Here is an 18725-nt window from a genome sequence, read left to right as displayed (position 1 = left end):
CAAGGCAGCAAGATGGAGAGTGACATCTTCCTCTGGCTTCACGTGTGCACATGCTCATGCGCATGTGTCACACACACACACACACACACACACACACACACATGTGCACATACACAAAGATCAGTGCTGTGGTAGAGTGTCCAGGAGGGTCTGCTGTTTGTGTGGATGTGGCCTGTTTTCTTGAGAGAGGACCCTGGGCAGGTCTCTTGGAGCACCACAGTGAGTCCAGACCACACAGAGCAGAGGCAAAGCTGAAGAGTGATCCAGTGAAGGAATGTGATGAGGGCAAGTAGAGGGGGCTTGCAACAGGCTCTGCAGTGAAAGGCATCAGAGGCCAGAGGGGGTCATACAGCTTGTGTGTGTATGTGTGTGTGTGTGTGTGTGTGTGTGTGTGTGTGTGTGTGTGTACGTGTGCGCACATGCCTGCCACAGGACGATCTCTAGAATGTCATTCCAAATATCTGTCTTCTTTGTTTCTTATTTTTATTTTTCTGAGACAGTGCCTCTCACTGGCCTGGAACTCACCAACTAGGCTAGGCTGGTTGGCCAGGGAGCCACAGAGAGCCACCTGTCCCCACCTCCCAATACACAGATTGCAATTTTCTTACCATGCCCCCTCCCTTGACACAGATTCTTGGGATTAAACTCAGATTCCCCTTCAAGCACTCACTGACTGAGCTGTTGGTCCAGCTCTTTATTACTTATTTAAGTTTTAATCCTGTGTTGGGGGGGCGGAGTTCTGTGCGTGTGTCCAGGTGGGGGTATATGTATACAAGTACAGGCACTCACGGGGGCTAAAGGCATTGGATCCCCTGCAACTGGATTTAGAGGAGGTTGTGAGCTGCCTGGCATGGGTGCTGGGAATTGAACTCAGGTCCTCTGGAAGAGCAGCATGTGCTCCTAATTTCTGAGCTTTCTTTCAGCCCCGTTGGGTTTGTTGTTGTGTGTTTGTTTTGTAATGTTTACTTCCACTCTGACTTTCACATACAATGGCAAATATTCTGTTAGTAACAAAGAATGGAGCCTCACATCCCACTTAGTCATGCCTTCAAGGGCCTGGTATCAGTAATTCAGCTAGTCGATAATTAAGAGGTTTGCTTTTTTTCTTGCTTTTAAAAGACTTTATCTTACATTCATCTGTCTGTCTCTGTCTGCCTGTCTGTCTGTCTGCATGTCTGCCTGTCTGTCTGTCTGTCTGCCTGTCTGTCTGCCTGCCTGTCTGTCTGCCTGTCTGTCTGTCTGTCTATGTCACTCAGGCTTCCTTGAATTTGAGCAGGTACTCATGGAGGCTAGAAGAGGATGCCAGAGCCCTGGAGCTGTATTTACAGGCAGTTGTGAGTTACCTGATATGGGTGCTAGAAACCAAACTCTGGTCTTTTGTCAGAGCACTGAGAGCTCTTAATGGCTATATATATAGCCCCCAAGAAGATTTTCCTTTAAAGAGCTCTGAAGAGGACAAATAGCTTCTGAAAGCTAACAACCACTGGGGGCAGTTATGACAGGCGTTGGCCCAGTACCATCACGCCTGAACACAACATGATCAACACTCAGGAGGAGCCACGTGTGCGATGGATAGGACTGGCTGACAGCAAGCAGCTCCATTGGATTTCTGAAGGGACGGGGAGCAAATGTTGGTTCCCAGTGGTTTCTCACTTGCTGTTTGGGCTGGAGAAGACCTCAGGTCACTCCCAGGGCACTTGTTGAGGTTTATGGTTAGCACAAGCACACACACTCTCTTTTCTTCTCCTCAGACGAACTCGGGCTCGGGGGCCAAATGGTACCCTGTTATTGTGGCTTAAAGTGTTTTTGAGGAAACTCTTTGGAAAAAAGTGCTGCATACATAAAGAGATCTCCAAAACCAACAATATTCTGGCAAACTGGATGCTAATCACTTAAAAGTGTAGAGTCACTAAGCCCAGGCTGGCTGAGTTCTGGCAGGTGTGAGTTCTCTCAAATATGACTAGCAGGACAACTAGAATTCTGTGAGAAATTTCTAAACCAATGCAAGCTAATGAATGCACGGCAGCCAAGCAGGCTAGCTCCTCTTTCACCCCTGTCTTTTATATTAACATGGAGAGAGCAAGGGCGTGACTAAGAGTACCACTTAGAAGGACTGTCATGGTGTTTATGGGTGCTCTTCCCTAGTTAGTTTTAGGTGTCACCCTGATTCAGCTTGGAGTTATATGACAAGAGAGTCTTAATTCAGGGCTCTTCCAGATCAGACTGACCTATGCACATGTCTAGGGAAGGGGAAACTGTCTTGACTGCTAATTGGTGCAGGAGGGCTCAGCCCACTGTGGGCAGCACCATACCCTAGGCAGGTACTCCTGCACTGTATAAGGAATCCAGCTAGGCATGGGTCGGCGAGCGGGCCAGCAAAGAGAGTTACTTCATGGTTTCTGCTTCAGGTTCCTGCTGGAGTCCCTTCCTTGGACTCCCTCATGGACTCCCTCAGTGATGAACTGTGACCTGGAAGTTGAAACAAACCCTTTCTTCCCTAAATTGCCTTTGATTGTGGTGCTTGTCACAGGCATAGAAAGCAATAGAACAGGTACTTATGCTTGGCTGTTTTGCTAGTCCCATGATACATACATAGCCTGTTCTCAGGCAGGCATCTACCCCACTGCCCAATACAACACATGGCTTCCAGTGGAGTGGATGAGTGAACTGGTTTCACCAAGTCCCTGGCTCTTTAGATGCATAATAAAATACACACAGAGATAATTTGATCATAAATGCCCATGAGTTATGCGATTTCATTAAGTATCTCTTCACTCTATTGCTCTGGCTCTCTCACCATTTCTTTTTGAATAAAATTCTCTTCTGCCTTTCCACCCACTCACCGGCAGCTCTTCCCACCTTACTAAACCCTACACATCTGTGGCGTGTCTGCAGCTGCCCGTACTCCCCCTTCCTTGCCTGAGAAGGCACTTGGATCTCAGAGAAAATAGTTAACAGCTGTTCTAATGCAGTGGGTGGAAAGGAAATGGAAGAGGTGAGGGTCAGTGACACACAAATGACATTTAGCCTGGAGTGAATGGTCCTCTGGGCAGGGTGAGTTGACGATGGGCTCAGAGCTCCCAGGACCTGACCTGCTGGACCCCAGCCTTGCCTTGCTCCCTCCCACTCACTCTTCATTTCATCATTAACTCTTACTTCCCCTGTCTCAGGCAACCTCTTCCCCTTTTTCGCTTGTCACAGCTTCCACCTGAGGTGCAGCTATGTACTTGTGATGGCCTAACACAAGCCCCTGCCTCAGAACGTGAGCCTTGGAGGTGGGGTTGCTCCATGCCCCTCGGCACATTATAAATCTATCCTATCCTCATTTCAATTGCCGTGACAAAATACCCTGAAACAAAGCTACTCAAGGGAGAAGAGGGCTTCTTTTGGTTTGTAATTCCAGATTACAGTCTATCCCTGTGGGGAAGCCAAGGCAGAAACTTCAAAGAGCTAGTCACTTAAGGTCCATAGTCAAGAATAGAGAGAAATGCATGCATGCTTGCTTGCTTGCTTGTACTTGGCTCCATTTCTCCTTTCTGATATAGTTCAGGACCCCTTGCCTAGGGAATGGTGCCACTCACAATGGGCTAGGTCTTCCCAGATCAATGAAATTAAGACAATCCCCAACAGACATGTTCATGAGACAACCCGGTACAGACAATCCTTCATTGAGTCCTTCTTCCCTGGCAATTCCAGGCTACGCCAAGCCCACAATTAAAACTGGCCCTGTTAAGATCCTTATCAATGTGTGTTAGATAAGTAATTAATGGAAAAACGGAGGCTGGATAGACATTATGAATGTGCACAGGGATTGCAAAGCAAAGGGATGTGAGGACTGGGGTAATTCTAGTGATAGGCAGGAGTTTGAGGAGATTATGTGGAGGGAGGGAAGGAACTGGGTGTGGAGCAGAATGTTTCTGAGTGATTACAATTCATAGAGAGTTTGAATCGGCGAAAGAATGTAATTTTGTATGAGCAGATGGACACAAAGGGAATTAGAGCCATGCCGCCATCTGAACACAGAGACACATTTCTTTGAAATAAGGCAATTTGAATACAGCCCGTTATGGGCATATATCATTGTTCTGGTAAAAGTCCTATCAAGCGAAGGGCTCTATCAGTGTAAGTGGTGTGGAATATTTAAGGAGGAAGGAGCGCAGGACTAATGATTCTTCTCAACGGCACTAAAATGGCTGGTGCCTGCAGGCGCTGCATTCCTGGCGTTCTCAGGGATAAATCTAATCACACCATCTCACTTAAGTGGGCTCCTCTGGTGTGGCCTCTTCAGCCCTATGATTGTCCAGAAGCATCAAGACACTAAGCTCAGGTTTCCTTAGGCATAGAAGAGAAGGGACTTCTTACTGTTCCTTCCCTCAACTCTCTTAGGCTAACCATTCTAGGTCACGAAAGCAGCACAGGGAATCCTCTGTCCACTCCATTCATTTTACAGACAAGGAATTGGGGCAGAAGGTGTGTCTGGCTACATTTGGGTGAGTTTGCTTTGCTCTCGGCGTCAGATTCAATCGTTATAAACAGAGCAGCCAGTGGGCTGGATGGTAGTCAGGATGGACTAGGTGTGTCTCAGGACCAGCCAAGGCTAAGGGGAGCACCATAGGAGAAACAGTGCGACCAGCTGAAGTTACTAGAAGCTGCACAGATACTGGTTGCCTCTGAGTTACATTGCCATTCTCTGAGATGGAAAATAAAAGACAAGACCAAAACAGGAGACCACTTGTAACCTGTATTCACATTCAGAACTAATTTTACAATACAGACAATAAGGCAACAGAGCTGGGCCCAATGACGCCTCAGATCGAATCTTCACTGTTACTAGGTGGGTGACCTTGGGATGATAAATTTTCTGAATCTGTGACATGGTGAAGTTGACACTTCCAACATTAAAAGTGCTGTGGGGCTTAAAGGAAACGGTGTCTACAAAGCACTGACAGATACACACAAGAGTGAGTGCTACTCACAACAGCTAATGGACAGATGCAGCCCACTGACTTTGAATGGGTTGATGGATAGACAAAATGAGGGGCATGCGTGCAATTGAGCCCTGAGAAGGAATGAAATGGTGATACATTCTACCATGCGAGTGAACTGGGGGTCATTATGCTTCTTGACCAAGACAACTGCCGAAGGACACACACGGATCAATTCCACCTGCAGCACCTGGACTAGGCAGAGAGGCACACTGTACAAGTTACCAGAGGCTAAAGAGAAAAGACACGAGGGGTGTTCTTATCCCGTAGATCCAGAGTTTCTGGCTGGAATTATGAAAATTTCTAGAAATGGATAATGGCTGTGGTTGTACATTATTTGAGAATGTACTTTATGTTATTGGACTTTTCACTTTAAAAAAAATAGTCAAAAATCAGGACTGGAGAGATGAGTTGGCTGTTGAGAACAGTACTGCTTTTGCCCAGGACCAGAGTTCACAACCACCTACAACTGTAGCTTCAGGGGATCTAATGCCCTCTTTTGAACTCTGCATCACACACACACACACACACACACACACACACACACACACACACACACAAATATTTTTATCTATAAACAGGATAATTAAACAAACAAACAGAGACTAGAGTGTCTACCACGAAATACATTCGACACACGTAGGTATAAGTGATCTCGCTCCACCCAATTACCTGCTCCAGGTAGTGCAGTGACAAATTGATGTACTTGGCTTCTGTCAAAAGCAGGCCCCCAACTCCAGTTTTTGCAACACGCTCTGACCCAGCTAGGTCAACCAGATGGAGCTTAGCATGTCGAACGGTGGCAGACCCTGGCTCCTTGCTGGTCAAGTGAACAGTAAAAATACAGTGTGATCGAGTTGAAGCTTGATTCATAGGAGTCTAAAAAACAAAACAAAACAAAAAAGAAATTGCAAAATGTATGATAAGTTGATTAGTGAAAACATTTAGAGAATATTATAAGATTTAAAACTGTATCTGTAATAGTGAGGCATTCCCCTGAAGCTAACACTTATGGATAAAATCATCAGTCTGTTCTTTTCACTGTGTTCTTACCTGCTGGATGACTGGTAGGAAGGGTGGATGGGTTGATTCAGAAAGTGGCAAAGGTATCCTATTTGGATAAATATGGAATCCTTTTGGGATAGGGAGCTGGCTCAACTGATAAAGTGTCTGCAGTGTAAGTGCAAGACTTGAGCTTGGGTTCCCAAGACTCGTGTGAAAAAGTCTGACAAGAATGTGCCTTTCTGTAACTCTATCACAGTGTAAGGGTGGAGCAGAGACAGGCCATTTTTCAGGAGCTCACTGGCCATAGAGTCTAACCCATGAGAGAGAGACCCTGTCAACCTCTGGCCTCCAAAAATATATGTACAGTACAGTATGCATGCACACACGCATGCACACACACACACACACACACAAGAGACAGAGAGACATACAGAGAGAGAGAAAGAGAGAGGGGGGAGAGAACAGAAAGAGAGAGAGAGAGAGAGAGAGAGAGAGAGAGAGAGAGAGAGAGAGAGAGAGATACAGAGAGAGAGACAGAGAGGGTCTAACCCAATCCACAGCGAGGAGGCCCAGCAGCACTGCTACATTCAACACAGAGCTAGAAATCTCAACCAATATAATAATCCAAAAAGAAATGGAAGGCACAATCATAGGAAAAGAGGGAATGAGAATACCATTGTGAATGGAAACTAGGGAGATCTGTCTAGGGAAAATGCAAGAATAGCTACAAGCAAATTACGTTGAAAAATAGCTCAGTGAACATGAGGACCTGAGTTTGAAACCCCAGAACACACATAAATTCAGATATGGTAGAACTTGTCTGTCATCCCGTTGATACTAAATCTGGATGAGAGGAGGGGAGAAGAGCATCCTATATGGTCCTGAGCCAGCGAGCCTGGGGTGTGCAGCTGGGGAAAAAAGATCCTGTCTAAGACATGACGAAAAATAAGTGCCAAGGCTTGAGGTAGTCCCCTGAACTCCATATTTGTTCCCACACTCATAGATGAGAGTACACACACACACACACACACACACACACAACGAGAGAGCGAGAGAGGAGCGAGGGAGAGACAAGAGATAGAGAGAGAGAGAGAGAGAGAGAGAGAGAAAGAGAGAGAGAGAGAGAGAGAGAGAGAGAGAGAGAGAGAGAGAGAGAGAATAATGTTTATTGGGTTTGCAAGATCAATGTGAAATCAATTAAGTCACTAAAATAGCCCAACAAGAATTTATCAGGAAACATTCAGAATGGCAATGAAGACAATAAAATTATGAAGATTTATTATATAAGAACAGTGATAGAGAAAGACACTGATAGTGACTTCTGGTTTCTACACATGCACACAAAGGTGAGCACACTGTCCATATGTGTGCAAACACACATACCCACATGCATTCACCATACATGCTTGTGCACTCATACACACAAACACACACCAAAATAAAATAAATTGAGAATGTTGATTTACAATAATTTAAAATAAATACCAGAATGGACTAAATACTTATATGTAACACCACAACTTTGACATCAAGACAAGCAAATACAAGAGCAGACTTTAATCCCTCTGCAGTGGTAATTGATACTTTAAAAATCAACAACCAAAACCTTGGGAAAAACGAGAAAGGGGGACGACTAGATAACCCAAAGAAATCAGAAAAGTACATAATGAGCATTTTAAAAACTGCTCCAAGTTACAAATCATTATTGTAGACCTTAGAACTATAAATATAAATTATTCCAAGCCCACCAGGCTGCAATAATTAACAAAATGAAGGCTTAGGAAATAGGTTCTTGTGGAGCCATATGAAAATGACAATTTTCACATACTGCTGATGAAAATAGAAATCAGGAATATTTTAAAAAGAAATTTAGTGATATGTTGCAATACTGCAAAGGCAAAATCCCCATGACATAGTGATAAAACACTGTGTCTACTTCCCACAGAGAAGTCATGAGAAGGTGTCCCAGGAGATACATAAATTACAACAGTAGTTTCAATGTCCTTAAGATAACACGAAATTGGTGCCAGATATACAGCCTAAATGGACATCTGTGACAGGAGATAATAGACTAGGAACAGTTAAAATGTTGTGGCCTTCAGAAAAGATTGTCATAAATGATAATACACTTGTAAAATAGAAAGCTGAGGAAAAATAAAGTTAAGAACAGTATAAATAGTGAGTTAGAGTTTACCTTATCATAATACTGACACTCTCAATTATGTGTACAATTGTAACTTGTGAACTTTTGTCACTAAAAGTACGAAATTATAGGCCAGAAGAGTACAGAGCATCAATGACAGTGGTGAACCCTCTGGAAGGATGGAAGAGAAAGGCCAAGAAAAGGACTTGTGCTTTGACTGCAACAGGCTTGTGATATAGGGTCTGGTGCCAACCCAACAGACTTGTCACCTAGACAAGGCTGTAGGAAGTCATGTGGGAAAAGCCATCCCAGCTGCGGGCAGGCTCATTCCCTGGGTGGGGGACCCTGGCTTGTGTAAGACTGAGTCGAGCCTCTGCTCCTGTATTTGCTGATCAACAGCACAGTGTGAGTGGCTTCCTCAGGCCCCTGCTCCCAAGATTCCCCTGCCAAAGGTGCATTGAGCCTAGAACAACCTCTTTCTTTTGAGTTGCTTTTGCTGAGTGTTTTATCATTGCAACGGGAAATGCAACTAAGATAGAAAACTGGTCCTGAGAACTGGGAACATTGGTGCATAAACCTGACTGGTTCTTAGGCCTTTGGGCGTGTTTTGTGGCAGGAATGTGGAAGAGTTGTAACGTTTGCACTGGAAATGCCCCTAAGTGTTGTAGGAAAAGCTCAGAGGACCATTACAATGAATGGGAGTTTAGAATCAAGAATGGTGAGAGAGACTCAGACAGTGGAGGCCTGGCTTTTGAGGTTTTAGAAGAAACAAGAAGTCTATCAGGGACTGAATGATGCTGTTTGTTTTATTTAAAAATCATCAGAAGTAAATGCTGAATAGTAAATACATCAGGTACTGGCCGTATTATTCTCTATACTTCTGGGGAGTTATATTTTCTCTAAGAAAGGAATTAATATGATCTAAAAATGCAAGCAATGAGTAAGCAGCACTGTGCTGTCAGTAAAAAACAGAATGTTCCAGACAAACAGTCATGTGAATGAATTCAGAACCATTCAGATCTGAACCAAAGGATTTCAGTGTGGCTACATGCGCACACAGATGGGGAAACATACGCTGATGTGTCTTAAATCAGAAATTCTTTCTGTCGATATAAATTCTTGATACACACCATGGTTGATTTACACCAACTAGCAAAATACACAGATGTCAAAATGCTGGCAACAGTTTGGAGCTTACGATGCAGTGAGCAAGTTAAATTGGCTGGAAATTTGGCCCATCACTTGTTTCTACAATAACTAGACCCAAATCTAGCCAGCCTGTGAGTTCTCTCTTCTTCTCTCTCACTCTTTCTCATGTTGAAGTAGGGTTGGCAAATAACTGCATGTAAAACCACAAACTCAAATATAGAACCTGACTTGAGGTGTTTTGAAAGTGGCTGGGAGTTATTTGCAGGACTTAAACACAGGTTTCACTTTATTGTTGTGTCCATGTGACAATAAACTCTAGGGTCTGAACTGAAAGCCAATTAGCAGGTGACATAAAGGAATCTTGGCAGTAGCCTCTGCCTCCCGAGCTGCTAATACTGAAACAGCAAGTAGGCCTAAGCCTTGAATGACCATTGGAAGTGTGTGTCCATTTCAGAGGAATACAACATTCACAAAATAAGTGCATTCTGCAGCCTGGGATTGAGTGCAGTAACATGCTGAAGGCCTCCCTGCCTCAAGTTCTGTCTCATAAATATTTTCTACATGATGTAGCTGTTGGTGTCCTCTTAGTTTAAATGTCCTTGGACCTCAGACAGTGTGTGCTCTTTATGTGGTGCTGTGCCATTGGACGTGCCCACGTCTGTCCCATGTGTCGTTACGGAAATCTCTGTGCCTTGTGGGCATACCCGTTCCCTTGTCCTTTTAAAGGTAAAAAACCGTATTCGAATGTTTCTGAAATTGCCTGAGAACAGATGGCACCGTTTAGGCAGATTCAATTCAAAACTGAGCACATGTTTTAAGCAAATGTGTTCTTGGCAATTGCCGGTGCCTTTGGAAAAATTTGCAGGATGGTGAATCATCCGCGTTGAAGAGAGCCTTTGCATTTTGTGTCAGTCTTTGTAGATAGCTGTGCGAGGTGGTCCAGGGAATGGACGAAAATAAGACCTGCTGTGGCTCTCAAGGACCCCGTCATTGAGCCAGACAGGAGAGCCCAGGTGTGTGAAGTGAAAGCAAATGAGGCTGAGGATGAGCATGTCTAGTTAAGGAAGTGGTCTGGGCTGGGGTGGTGGCTCAGTGGCCTAAGTATTGGTCACGTGTTCTGGTTCCATTTCTGTTGCTATGACAAACACCCTGGACAAAAAGCAACAGAGGGAGGAAGGGGTTTCTTCAGCTTACAATTCCATATGTTAGAGAAGGCACAGTGCTAGGGAGCTGAAGCAGCTGGTCATCCCCTCCCCCCAGCGTCAAGAACAGAGAGGGATTAAGGCCTGCATACTCAACTGCTTGCTTGCTCACTTGCTAGCTCTCAGCTAGCCTTCTCCTCTCCTATACTCTTCCCGCTGCCCTCGCACAGATCCACCCACAGGGCAATCTGATCCACGGAATTCCCCACTAAGACACTCTTCCCAGGTGATTCCACGTTGTGTCAAGTTGACAATTAAGATGAACTGTTTCACCACTTAAGCAAGAAAAGCTGAGGTGTATCCCCAGCACCCAGATAAGAAGCTAGGCATGGTAAAAGCACAATAATAATTCTGGAGGTGAAGATAGAAAAATTCCGAGGCCTACCGGCTACCCAATGGAACCTACCCAGCAAGCTCTAGGTCAGTGGGGGACCCTGTCTCAAATAAAACAACAAAATGGAACAAGATACACATGGCTTGACATTGAGGTTTATCTTTGTGTGTTGGGGCCAACATTGAACGTTGTCTCTTAGTTGCCCTCTGTGGCAGTTTGAATGAAAACAGTACCCATGAGCTCATATATTTGAATACTTGGTGCCCTGTTGGTGAAGCAGCTTGAGAGGGATTGGGAGGCATGGCCTTGTTCAAGGAGGCGTGTTGCTGGGGTCAAGCATCAAGGGTTCAAAAGACTTAAGCCATCCCCAGTGCCTTTCCCTCTGTGTCTTGCTTTCAGATCATGACATGAACTCTCAGCGATTCCTGCTACAAGCCTTTATTCTGCCATCATGGGCTCTTGCCCTCTGCAACTGTAAGCCCATTTAAAATGCTTTCTTTTCTGGATGGGGAGACCTGGCGGCACTCAGAGGAAGGATAGCAAGTTACCAAGAGGAGACTCGATATTCTAAGAGCATATATAGGGGGAGGAGGTCTCCCTCAATCACAGACATAGGGGAGGGGAGAAGGGGGGAAGTGGGAGGGAGGGAAGAATGGGAGGAAACAAGGGAAGGGCTAGCAATCGAGATGTAATATGAATAAATTAATAAAATTAATTTAAAAAATAAATAAAATAAAATAAAAATTTATTTATAAAACAGTAAAAGAATATATGTATAAGTTGTCTTGGTTGTGGTGTTTCATCAGAACAAGAAACAAGTGACTTTTTTTTTTTTTTTTTTTTTTTTGAGACAGGGTCTCTCCCCAAACCTGGAGCTCACTGATTAGGCAAGACTTACTAACCGGTGCAACCTGGGGATCCTCCTGTCTCTGCCTCACTGGCACTAGGATTACAGTCACATGCCTCCATTCCTGCTTTGTTCACAAAAGTTCTGGGGGTCAACTCAGACCCTTGTACTTGTGCAGCAAGCATGCTACTGCTAGGCCATCTCCTCAGCCCATGCTGGCCAGCATTTTGAACATATTGTTTCCCCAAACACTCACATCTGTTTTCCTCTCTGTGTCTGGACAGCCAACCCACTGGGCTCCTCTAGGATTGAAGTTCTTTTCCCCATACCCGCAGTTCTCCAATTATTACTCACCTCTTACCTGATTAGCACACTCTCTCCTAGTCTTCTTGCCTCACCAACTATTCTCCACAGGGTAGTGTTTCTAAAATGCATGTTTGGTTGCATCTACCCTGTCCATATTCCTGAACGAAAGCAGCATGCTTCCTATGACTAAATAGCCCCTTTTCCTTCAAGGGTGTTTTATGTAGCAACTTATCAAAACCTTTTTCAAATACAGCCCTCTTAATCCTTTAACTCTGGTAGAAACCACAGCAGACTTAGTAAGGTCCTTGGAGGCCAGGAGGAGTGCACCCATGACACCTGCGGACGTCTACCCTTAGCAGGGGACACTAGGTACTACTTCCTAATATCAGGCCTGTCTAGATCTAGTATTGCCAATAAATAGTTCATGAAATATTATTATACTACACGGGCTAATCCCTTGCTTGTGCTTTGGAAACACACATAGACCCATGAACATACAAATACACACACAGTCACAACTTCACAAATATACACAAACACATGCAAATATGTACACATGCACACAAATATATACATACTCACAAATATACACAAACAGCAGTCTTCTAAATGAAATGTGTCCTTTTGTGTTAACATATGGCACTATTACAACTTTTGTAATATTAATCTAATTTTTAGTCGCTTCAAAACAATCATGGACCATTGACACATCCATCAGTGACTCAAATAACATCTTTTTTATCCCATTTTAAAACTCCTAGACTGTTTAGAATGTTTCCTTAATGTTGATAATATATTCTTCATACCATTTCTGTGCACCTAAACCCTTCATTGTTTGTTTTAATCTTAAATTACTCTGCTATTATGCAGTGAAGTATCTCAGCAAGGATTTCTCCTAGTAAGACTAAATGTCTCTTTCAGACTGAATGTGTTTTCCCATGACTGATCAAAGCAAAGTAACTAAGAACAACCACACAAGACAGAGTCCAGCTTCTCACTCCAATCTTTTGTTTGGCAGTGCCTTCTAGAATGGGATCTTCATCCATTCATTCCTCTATTCATTTGCTCTCAGGCGAAGCCTGGAAACCCTGTCCTCCCCCTGGAGGCTGTCCACTTGTCTGCTATCCAGGCTCTATAGGTTAAACCCCAGCCCCACGGCTAACTAAGTATTACCTAATCTTGACGCCACTGGTTAAATGATTTCTTATCTAGTTCTTCCCATATGAAAAGGACTAGATTAGGAGGCCCACTATGCTCTTGATGCACAACTGTAAGTGTCCGAGACACCAGGCCAAGTGGCTTAGCTTAGCCCTTGACTCTCTACTGGAATTAATCAGTGTAAATTTTATTTTCCATTCTCACTCTTCTCTTTATAGTATATCTGGCTTTCAGAAGAAGCAATGAAAATTATCTCCCCAGTTGTAGGATCCTGGGTCTTTTTTTCTTATATAGCATATTCTCCAGGTAGTTTTGTGAAAGAGAGAAACAGACTGGGTGCAGTGATTTTATTTAAAAGTAAAATAAAAAACATGAGAGCACTCCGCAACCTATGAGCCGGCTTTATAATTATGATTATGCCTCTGATAAGAGCAGTTGGAGCTTCTATTATAGATTCTCCTGGCAGGTCCGGAATAAGTTTGACAGAGATATGATTTCCACATCCTCAACAATCTATTGGGTGGCTTAACACTTGTAAGAAAACTTAATGTCAGAATCAATGATGATTCTATGGAAATTTCCCCTGTGGGAGGTCAGAGGTCAGAAGACAGCGTCTCTCTAGGTTGTTTCTCCATATCTGGCAAGCCAAAGTCAAAGGTGGTTACATCAAAATCAAAGTTGGAGAAACAAAGGTAGGGATGACAAACTGGGGGAGAATTTTATCAACACAGTGCCTTTCATTAAAAACAAATCATGTGTTGCATATATGTGTACTCAGGTTTGCATGTGCAGATGTGCACCTGGCTGTGGAGGCCAGAAGTCAATCCTGATGCCTTCCTTGATTACACACTGTAGTATTTTGAGACGGGGTCTCTCACTGAAGAGCTTTCACTGCTTTGGCTAGCCTAGCTAGCCAGCAAGCCCCAGGGTTACTTCTGCTTCTGCATTGCCAGGGCTGAATCTATGGGTATAGTGAGGTCAGATTTTATGTGAGCGTTGAGGATTTGAACTCAGATCCTTGTGCTTGCATAGTAAGCACTTTACCAACTGAGCTGTCTCCTCAGCCCCAACACAGTAGTTTTAAAAAGAGTCATGGCTAGTTCTCACCACTGCTTATCAACCCGAGTGGCCATCACACTGCCTATTAGCAGAAAGGCTTGCTCTCTGTGCAATGACAGACATTCAACCTCAAAAGTCCCCTCACGCTTTCCTTTTTCATTTAAGAACTGTAACGCCATAAGGATCACAGATGTAGCTTGCAAAGACGGCGAGTACTTCATCTTGGTTTTCTGCTACAGCCATTTTTCATTGTTTAAATTCAGTTATTTTTATCCTCTTCTCTTTAAAATCCAGTCTGCCTCTAAAATATCCAAATCTGACTATATACATACCTGATATAATAAAATAATAATAATAACAATGTCAGGCTTAAAGGGTTAATATATTTCTCAAGAATTTAGAACACTTGGTTCAAACCTCGATGTAAATATTTTCATAGACTCTATCTGCCCTAAAGATGACAGGTAAACTGGCAACATCCTTCTATGTTCATGTGTGTAGACACCCAGCCCCACTAGGTGGGACTAATATACCACGCACATCTCCGGTGTACGCTCACACAATTTTGTTTTTATGAAACTTGAATGTGGAAGCCAGTGCTCTGTGCATTCTTTGAGTCTGGACATTGCGACCAGGAAAGGACATGAATTGGAGGATAGTGTCACTCAGTGGAGAGAGCTGGAGGGAGCACCCCAGAAGTGCAGATGGCTAAGTTCCGTCACTCCATTTTGGCATCTAATAATAGTGTCTCTCATTGCTAACATTTTAAATGCCCTTTTGGCCATGGAGATCTTTTGCTGTTAGAATTGGCAAAGGCCCAAATGCCTGATCAGAAACAAAATCAAATCAGTCACTGAAATGCACTTGTGCTGACAGACAATGCCATTAAGAAGACTCTGAGCTCAAATGCAGTGTGAGGGACAGACCCAAGAAAGTCTCGCAACAATGGACAATGAATAGTTCCCGTGCACTGAGAGCAGGCCTTTACCTCCTGCCAGTTTCCCTGAACTCTTGATGAGCATAAGCAGTGTGTCAAGGCTACATCTCAGTTCCTTGAAGAAACAGAAGGAGGGAAAAGCTAGGCCTCTTCATCTCATTCACTTCTTCTCTTCTGCCTTACTGAGAGGCTGAGCTCTGCAGGCAGCAGTTCATAAGTGCCATCGGAGCTGCTGCCCATTGGTGAAGACAGATGGAGAGTCCTGGTACCCTGCCCCCACCCTCTTCCCAACCCCCAATCTCCTGCCAGTGCCTCCATCCAGTGCTCTCCACCTACTGCAGTTGTTTCCAGCAGCTGGCCATGCTGGGTTGCAGCCTTATCCTGTCAGACTTCCCAGAGTTGCCATCCTCTTTGCAGACGAATGACCTTCCTTGGATACCCTGTTTGACCCTATGACAAGTCCTGACTGTCATATTCAGCTAAGTTTAATAAGCTTGCAGACAGCATAATGGGAGCAAAGGGTAGAAGCAAAGTTTTGTATCATTTTTCCAAGTTACAGACAAGACATGGCCCTTCTTGTCACACATGATGCTCTCACCATTCTCCAAACAACCTACCTACAATCCATTGCTCCTGGGTAGGCAAGCTCTCTGAGCAAACACTTGTCCAAGCCCAGATGTCTAACTATGCCCCTTGTTTTCAATTGTCTGCCTGAGAAGCAAGGCTACGTTTGTCTTCAATGGCAACAGTTAACCCAGCTCAACTCCCTACCACATCATCTTTCTTCTTTTGAGTCAGTTTACTTCCTGAGAGAGGTATTTTTCTCTGCGACTCCTGTCCAGACGAGTTTGTGTTTGAAGTCTGCAAATTGCTTTGAATCCTCTCAGGAACACTGATGACATTTATAACACTAATAAGCATTGTTGTCTTACGGAAAAGGCCATGCTACATTTGCATCTTACAGGGAGATAATGAGTTATTATTTTGTGAAGATGAAGCATGCTCTTTATATCCATAAACATACACCAAGTTGTGCTGCCACAGTGAGTTAAAAAAAAAAAAAAAGCCCCATGACCTCAGACCTTAAAGTCGGAAGGTCTTCCTCCTCACTCTGATGGACCCCTCGCGCTGGTTGGGCAGCAGCTGTGTGCCGTACATCTGGCTCTCCAGTACAAAGCTTGATGGTGTTTAACCTCCCCTCTCCCTCTTCCTCTTTTCTTATTCTACTTTTTAATGGTGCATCCATCAGTTTCATGTTGTTTTCTTCCATTACCACCCCCCCCCCCATGATTTCAAGTTTTCTTTGCTAGGTCTTGCAATTATTTTCTTTCAACTCCTCAGTAAATTTAAGCTTTTTTTTTTTTTTTAAAGAAAACAACAAATAAATATTGAACGTAGGGAATGGATTTGAGATAGTAAACAAACCCTGAGCTCCTTCATGGAATCAGGCTTTCAGCAAAGGCACTAACAACTCCTGTTCCACAAAACATGGAGGTCTAGTCCATAACCCACACAAAGGTCTCAGGCTGTTTCCTTTCTGATTGTTCATAGGTGGATAAGGAAATATTTACCCTAGGGCTGTGTGTTGAATACACCAATCCGCACTGGACTGTTACATCCTTAAACTTGCTCGCATCGACTTTTCCTGCAGTAATGCGTCTGGAATAGCTCATACGAAGCCCCTTAAATCACTTTCTTTCTGAACCCCGCTCACCAAAGGCTGGCTGTTTTGGCATGACTTCGACCACTGACCTTCAGATAGCCTGCATTTAAGGTTTCTCTTTGGCCCCACCTCCTTATGCAGTGTGAATATCTATATTACGTGCCTAGACTCTCCTTCCCGGCTCAGACCTCATCACCCTAACCAGAGGATCATTGGATCTGTGTTTGAGAATTGTGGCCCTTTCTTTAGGAGAAACTCTATCCTGCCTGAGGTTGAAAGATACATGTGTTGGCGCTTAGCACCCTGCTTACCATAATTCAAGTTTCATAGGATTTGGCAGGGTCTCTCATAGCTTGAGGTTATAGCTGTTTCCTTGGTTCGTTGAAAATGGCTTTTCCCCTTTCTCCTTTTTCCTTTTCTGTTACCGTTGTTAGCAAATTTCAATAACAGCGAAGAGGGTAAAAATGGCCTCCTTCTGCTAGCTTTAATTAGAGATGAGAATTGTAAAGATCAGAGCAAACTCTGGGATTCAATTTTTATATCTGGAAGACTGTGTCCCTGGACCGATGAGTGTGTCCATAGTAATACCCTGAGAATGCCTGCACCCTACCACTTGGCTTATTTTAATAGACGCTGTAGATCTCGGTCTACAATTCATGCAACATCCCTAGGCTAGGCTGGATGAAAGCAGAATTCAAATTACACTGTCGGCCAAATCATGCTTTCGCTCTTTAGGGGCTGGAGAGATGGCTCAGCAATTACAAGCACTAAGATACAGGTCTTGCAGAGAACTAGAGTTTGTTTCCCAGTGTCCATATGGGACAGCTTACAACTGCTTATAACTCCAGCTCCAGGGCATCTGCCACCTTCCGCTGGCCTCCATGGACATCTGGACTCACATGTGCATAATGACACACACACACACACACACACACACACACACACACACACACACACACTTTTTAAAAAATTCAATAAATATTTTTAAAACATTCAATTGCACTGTGTATTTCTAATACTGGTCATATATATAAAATCTTAGAAGAAAATGTCTTGCATACAGTAAGTACTCAAAATCAAAGTTCTCTTTGGCTTGTACTTAGGGTGTGTACATGACAGATTAGATAAGAAGAGAATTGCTATCGTATCTTTTGCTGAGACTTCCAGCCGCTGCTGCTTGGGAACCAAGATTCAGACTGTAAACAAGATCAGGGTCAGAATACATCTCTCCTGCTGTGTATTTTGCTCTGACCAGGCTCTCAAATCTCGAAGGAACTTTACTAGCTCCATACAGCTAGCACGACTTTCACATGAGATATTGCCAGGCTGTGTTACTGATCTGCTAATGGCCCAGTTGTAATTAAAATCCTCTAATTTGATTCACAGACCACACAAGGAGATCTGGGCTTCAGCAAGGCGTTAATGAGCACAGCCACACAGTAAATCCACTCTGTTCTTCCTGGACTACCCTGCTGCTATTGGATGGCAGGTCCAGAGGCAGCCTCTCCCATAACTTTGGCACAAACTCCCTCAACCCACTCCCATGCACTCTCTCTGGGATGCAGAGCTCACTCCAGAGGTACAGGAGCCTTCAAGCACAACCTTGCATACACACATACACACACACACACACACACACACACACACACACACACACACACACACACACACACACACACACACACATCTGGGGTATAAAGACTTTTAGTAGTTCTTGGGAAAAGAATTTATACATCCCCATAACGTTTGCTGGTAGGATAGATACGTGGAAAGTAGTCTTTTCCAGAATGTCTGGAGCTCACAGATTTAAATAGTGTTGTAATCTGTGTGATGCTGTGTGCTCACCACCAGGTACGGCTCTTTCTGAATCCAGCTTATCTGCCTTCAACACAATAATGCCAACCCCTAAAGCATTAAGCCTTTGCAAGAGAAAGTGC

General features: G+C 43.9%; 1 protein-coding gene across 1 annotated transcript in view; it reads right to left on the bottom strand.

Annotated features, from left to right (window-relative positions):
• Positions 1 to 18725, bottom strand: part of Kif6 (kinesin family member 6) — a 275255-nt gene that overhangs the window by 174373 nt on the left and 82157 nt on the right. The window contains 1 exon segment of the mRNA XM_051152685.1: positions 5658 to 5864. Within this exon segment, the coding sequence (XP_051008642.1) occupies positions 5658 to 5864 (207 nt within the window).

Source organism: Acomys russatus, chromosome 11, assembly GCF_903995435.1.
Source record: "Acomys russatus chromosome 11, mAcoRus1.1, whole genome shotgun sequence".
NCBI classification, from domain to species: Eukaryota; Metazoa; Chordata; class Mammalia; order Rodentia; family Muridae; genus Acomys; species Acomys russatus.
This window is presented reverse-complemented; position numbering and strand designations above follow the sequence as displayed.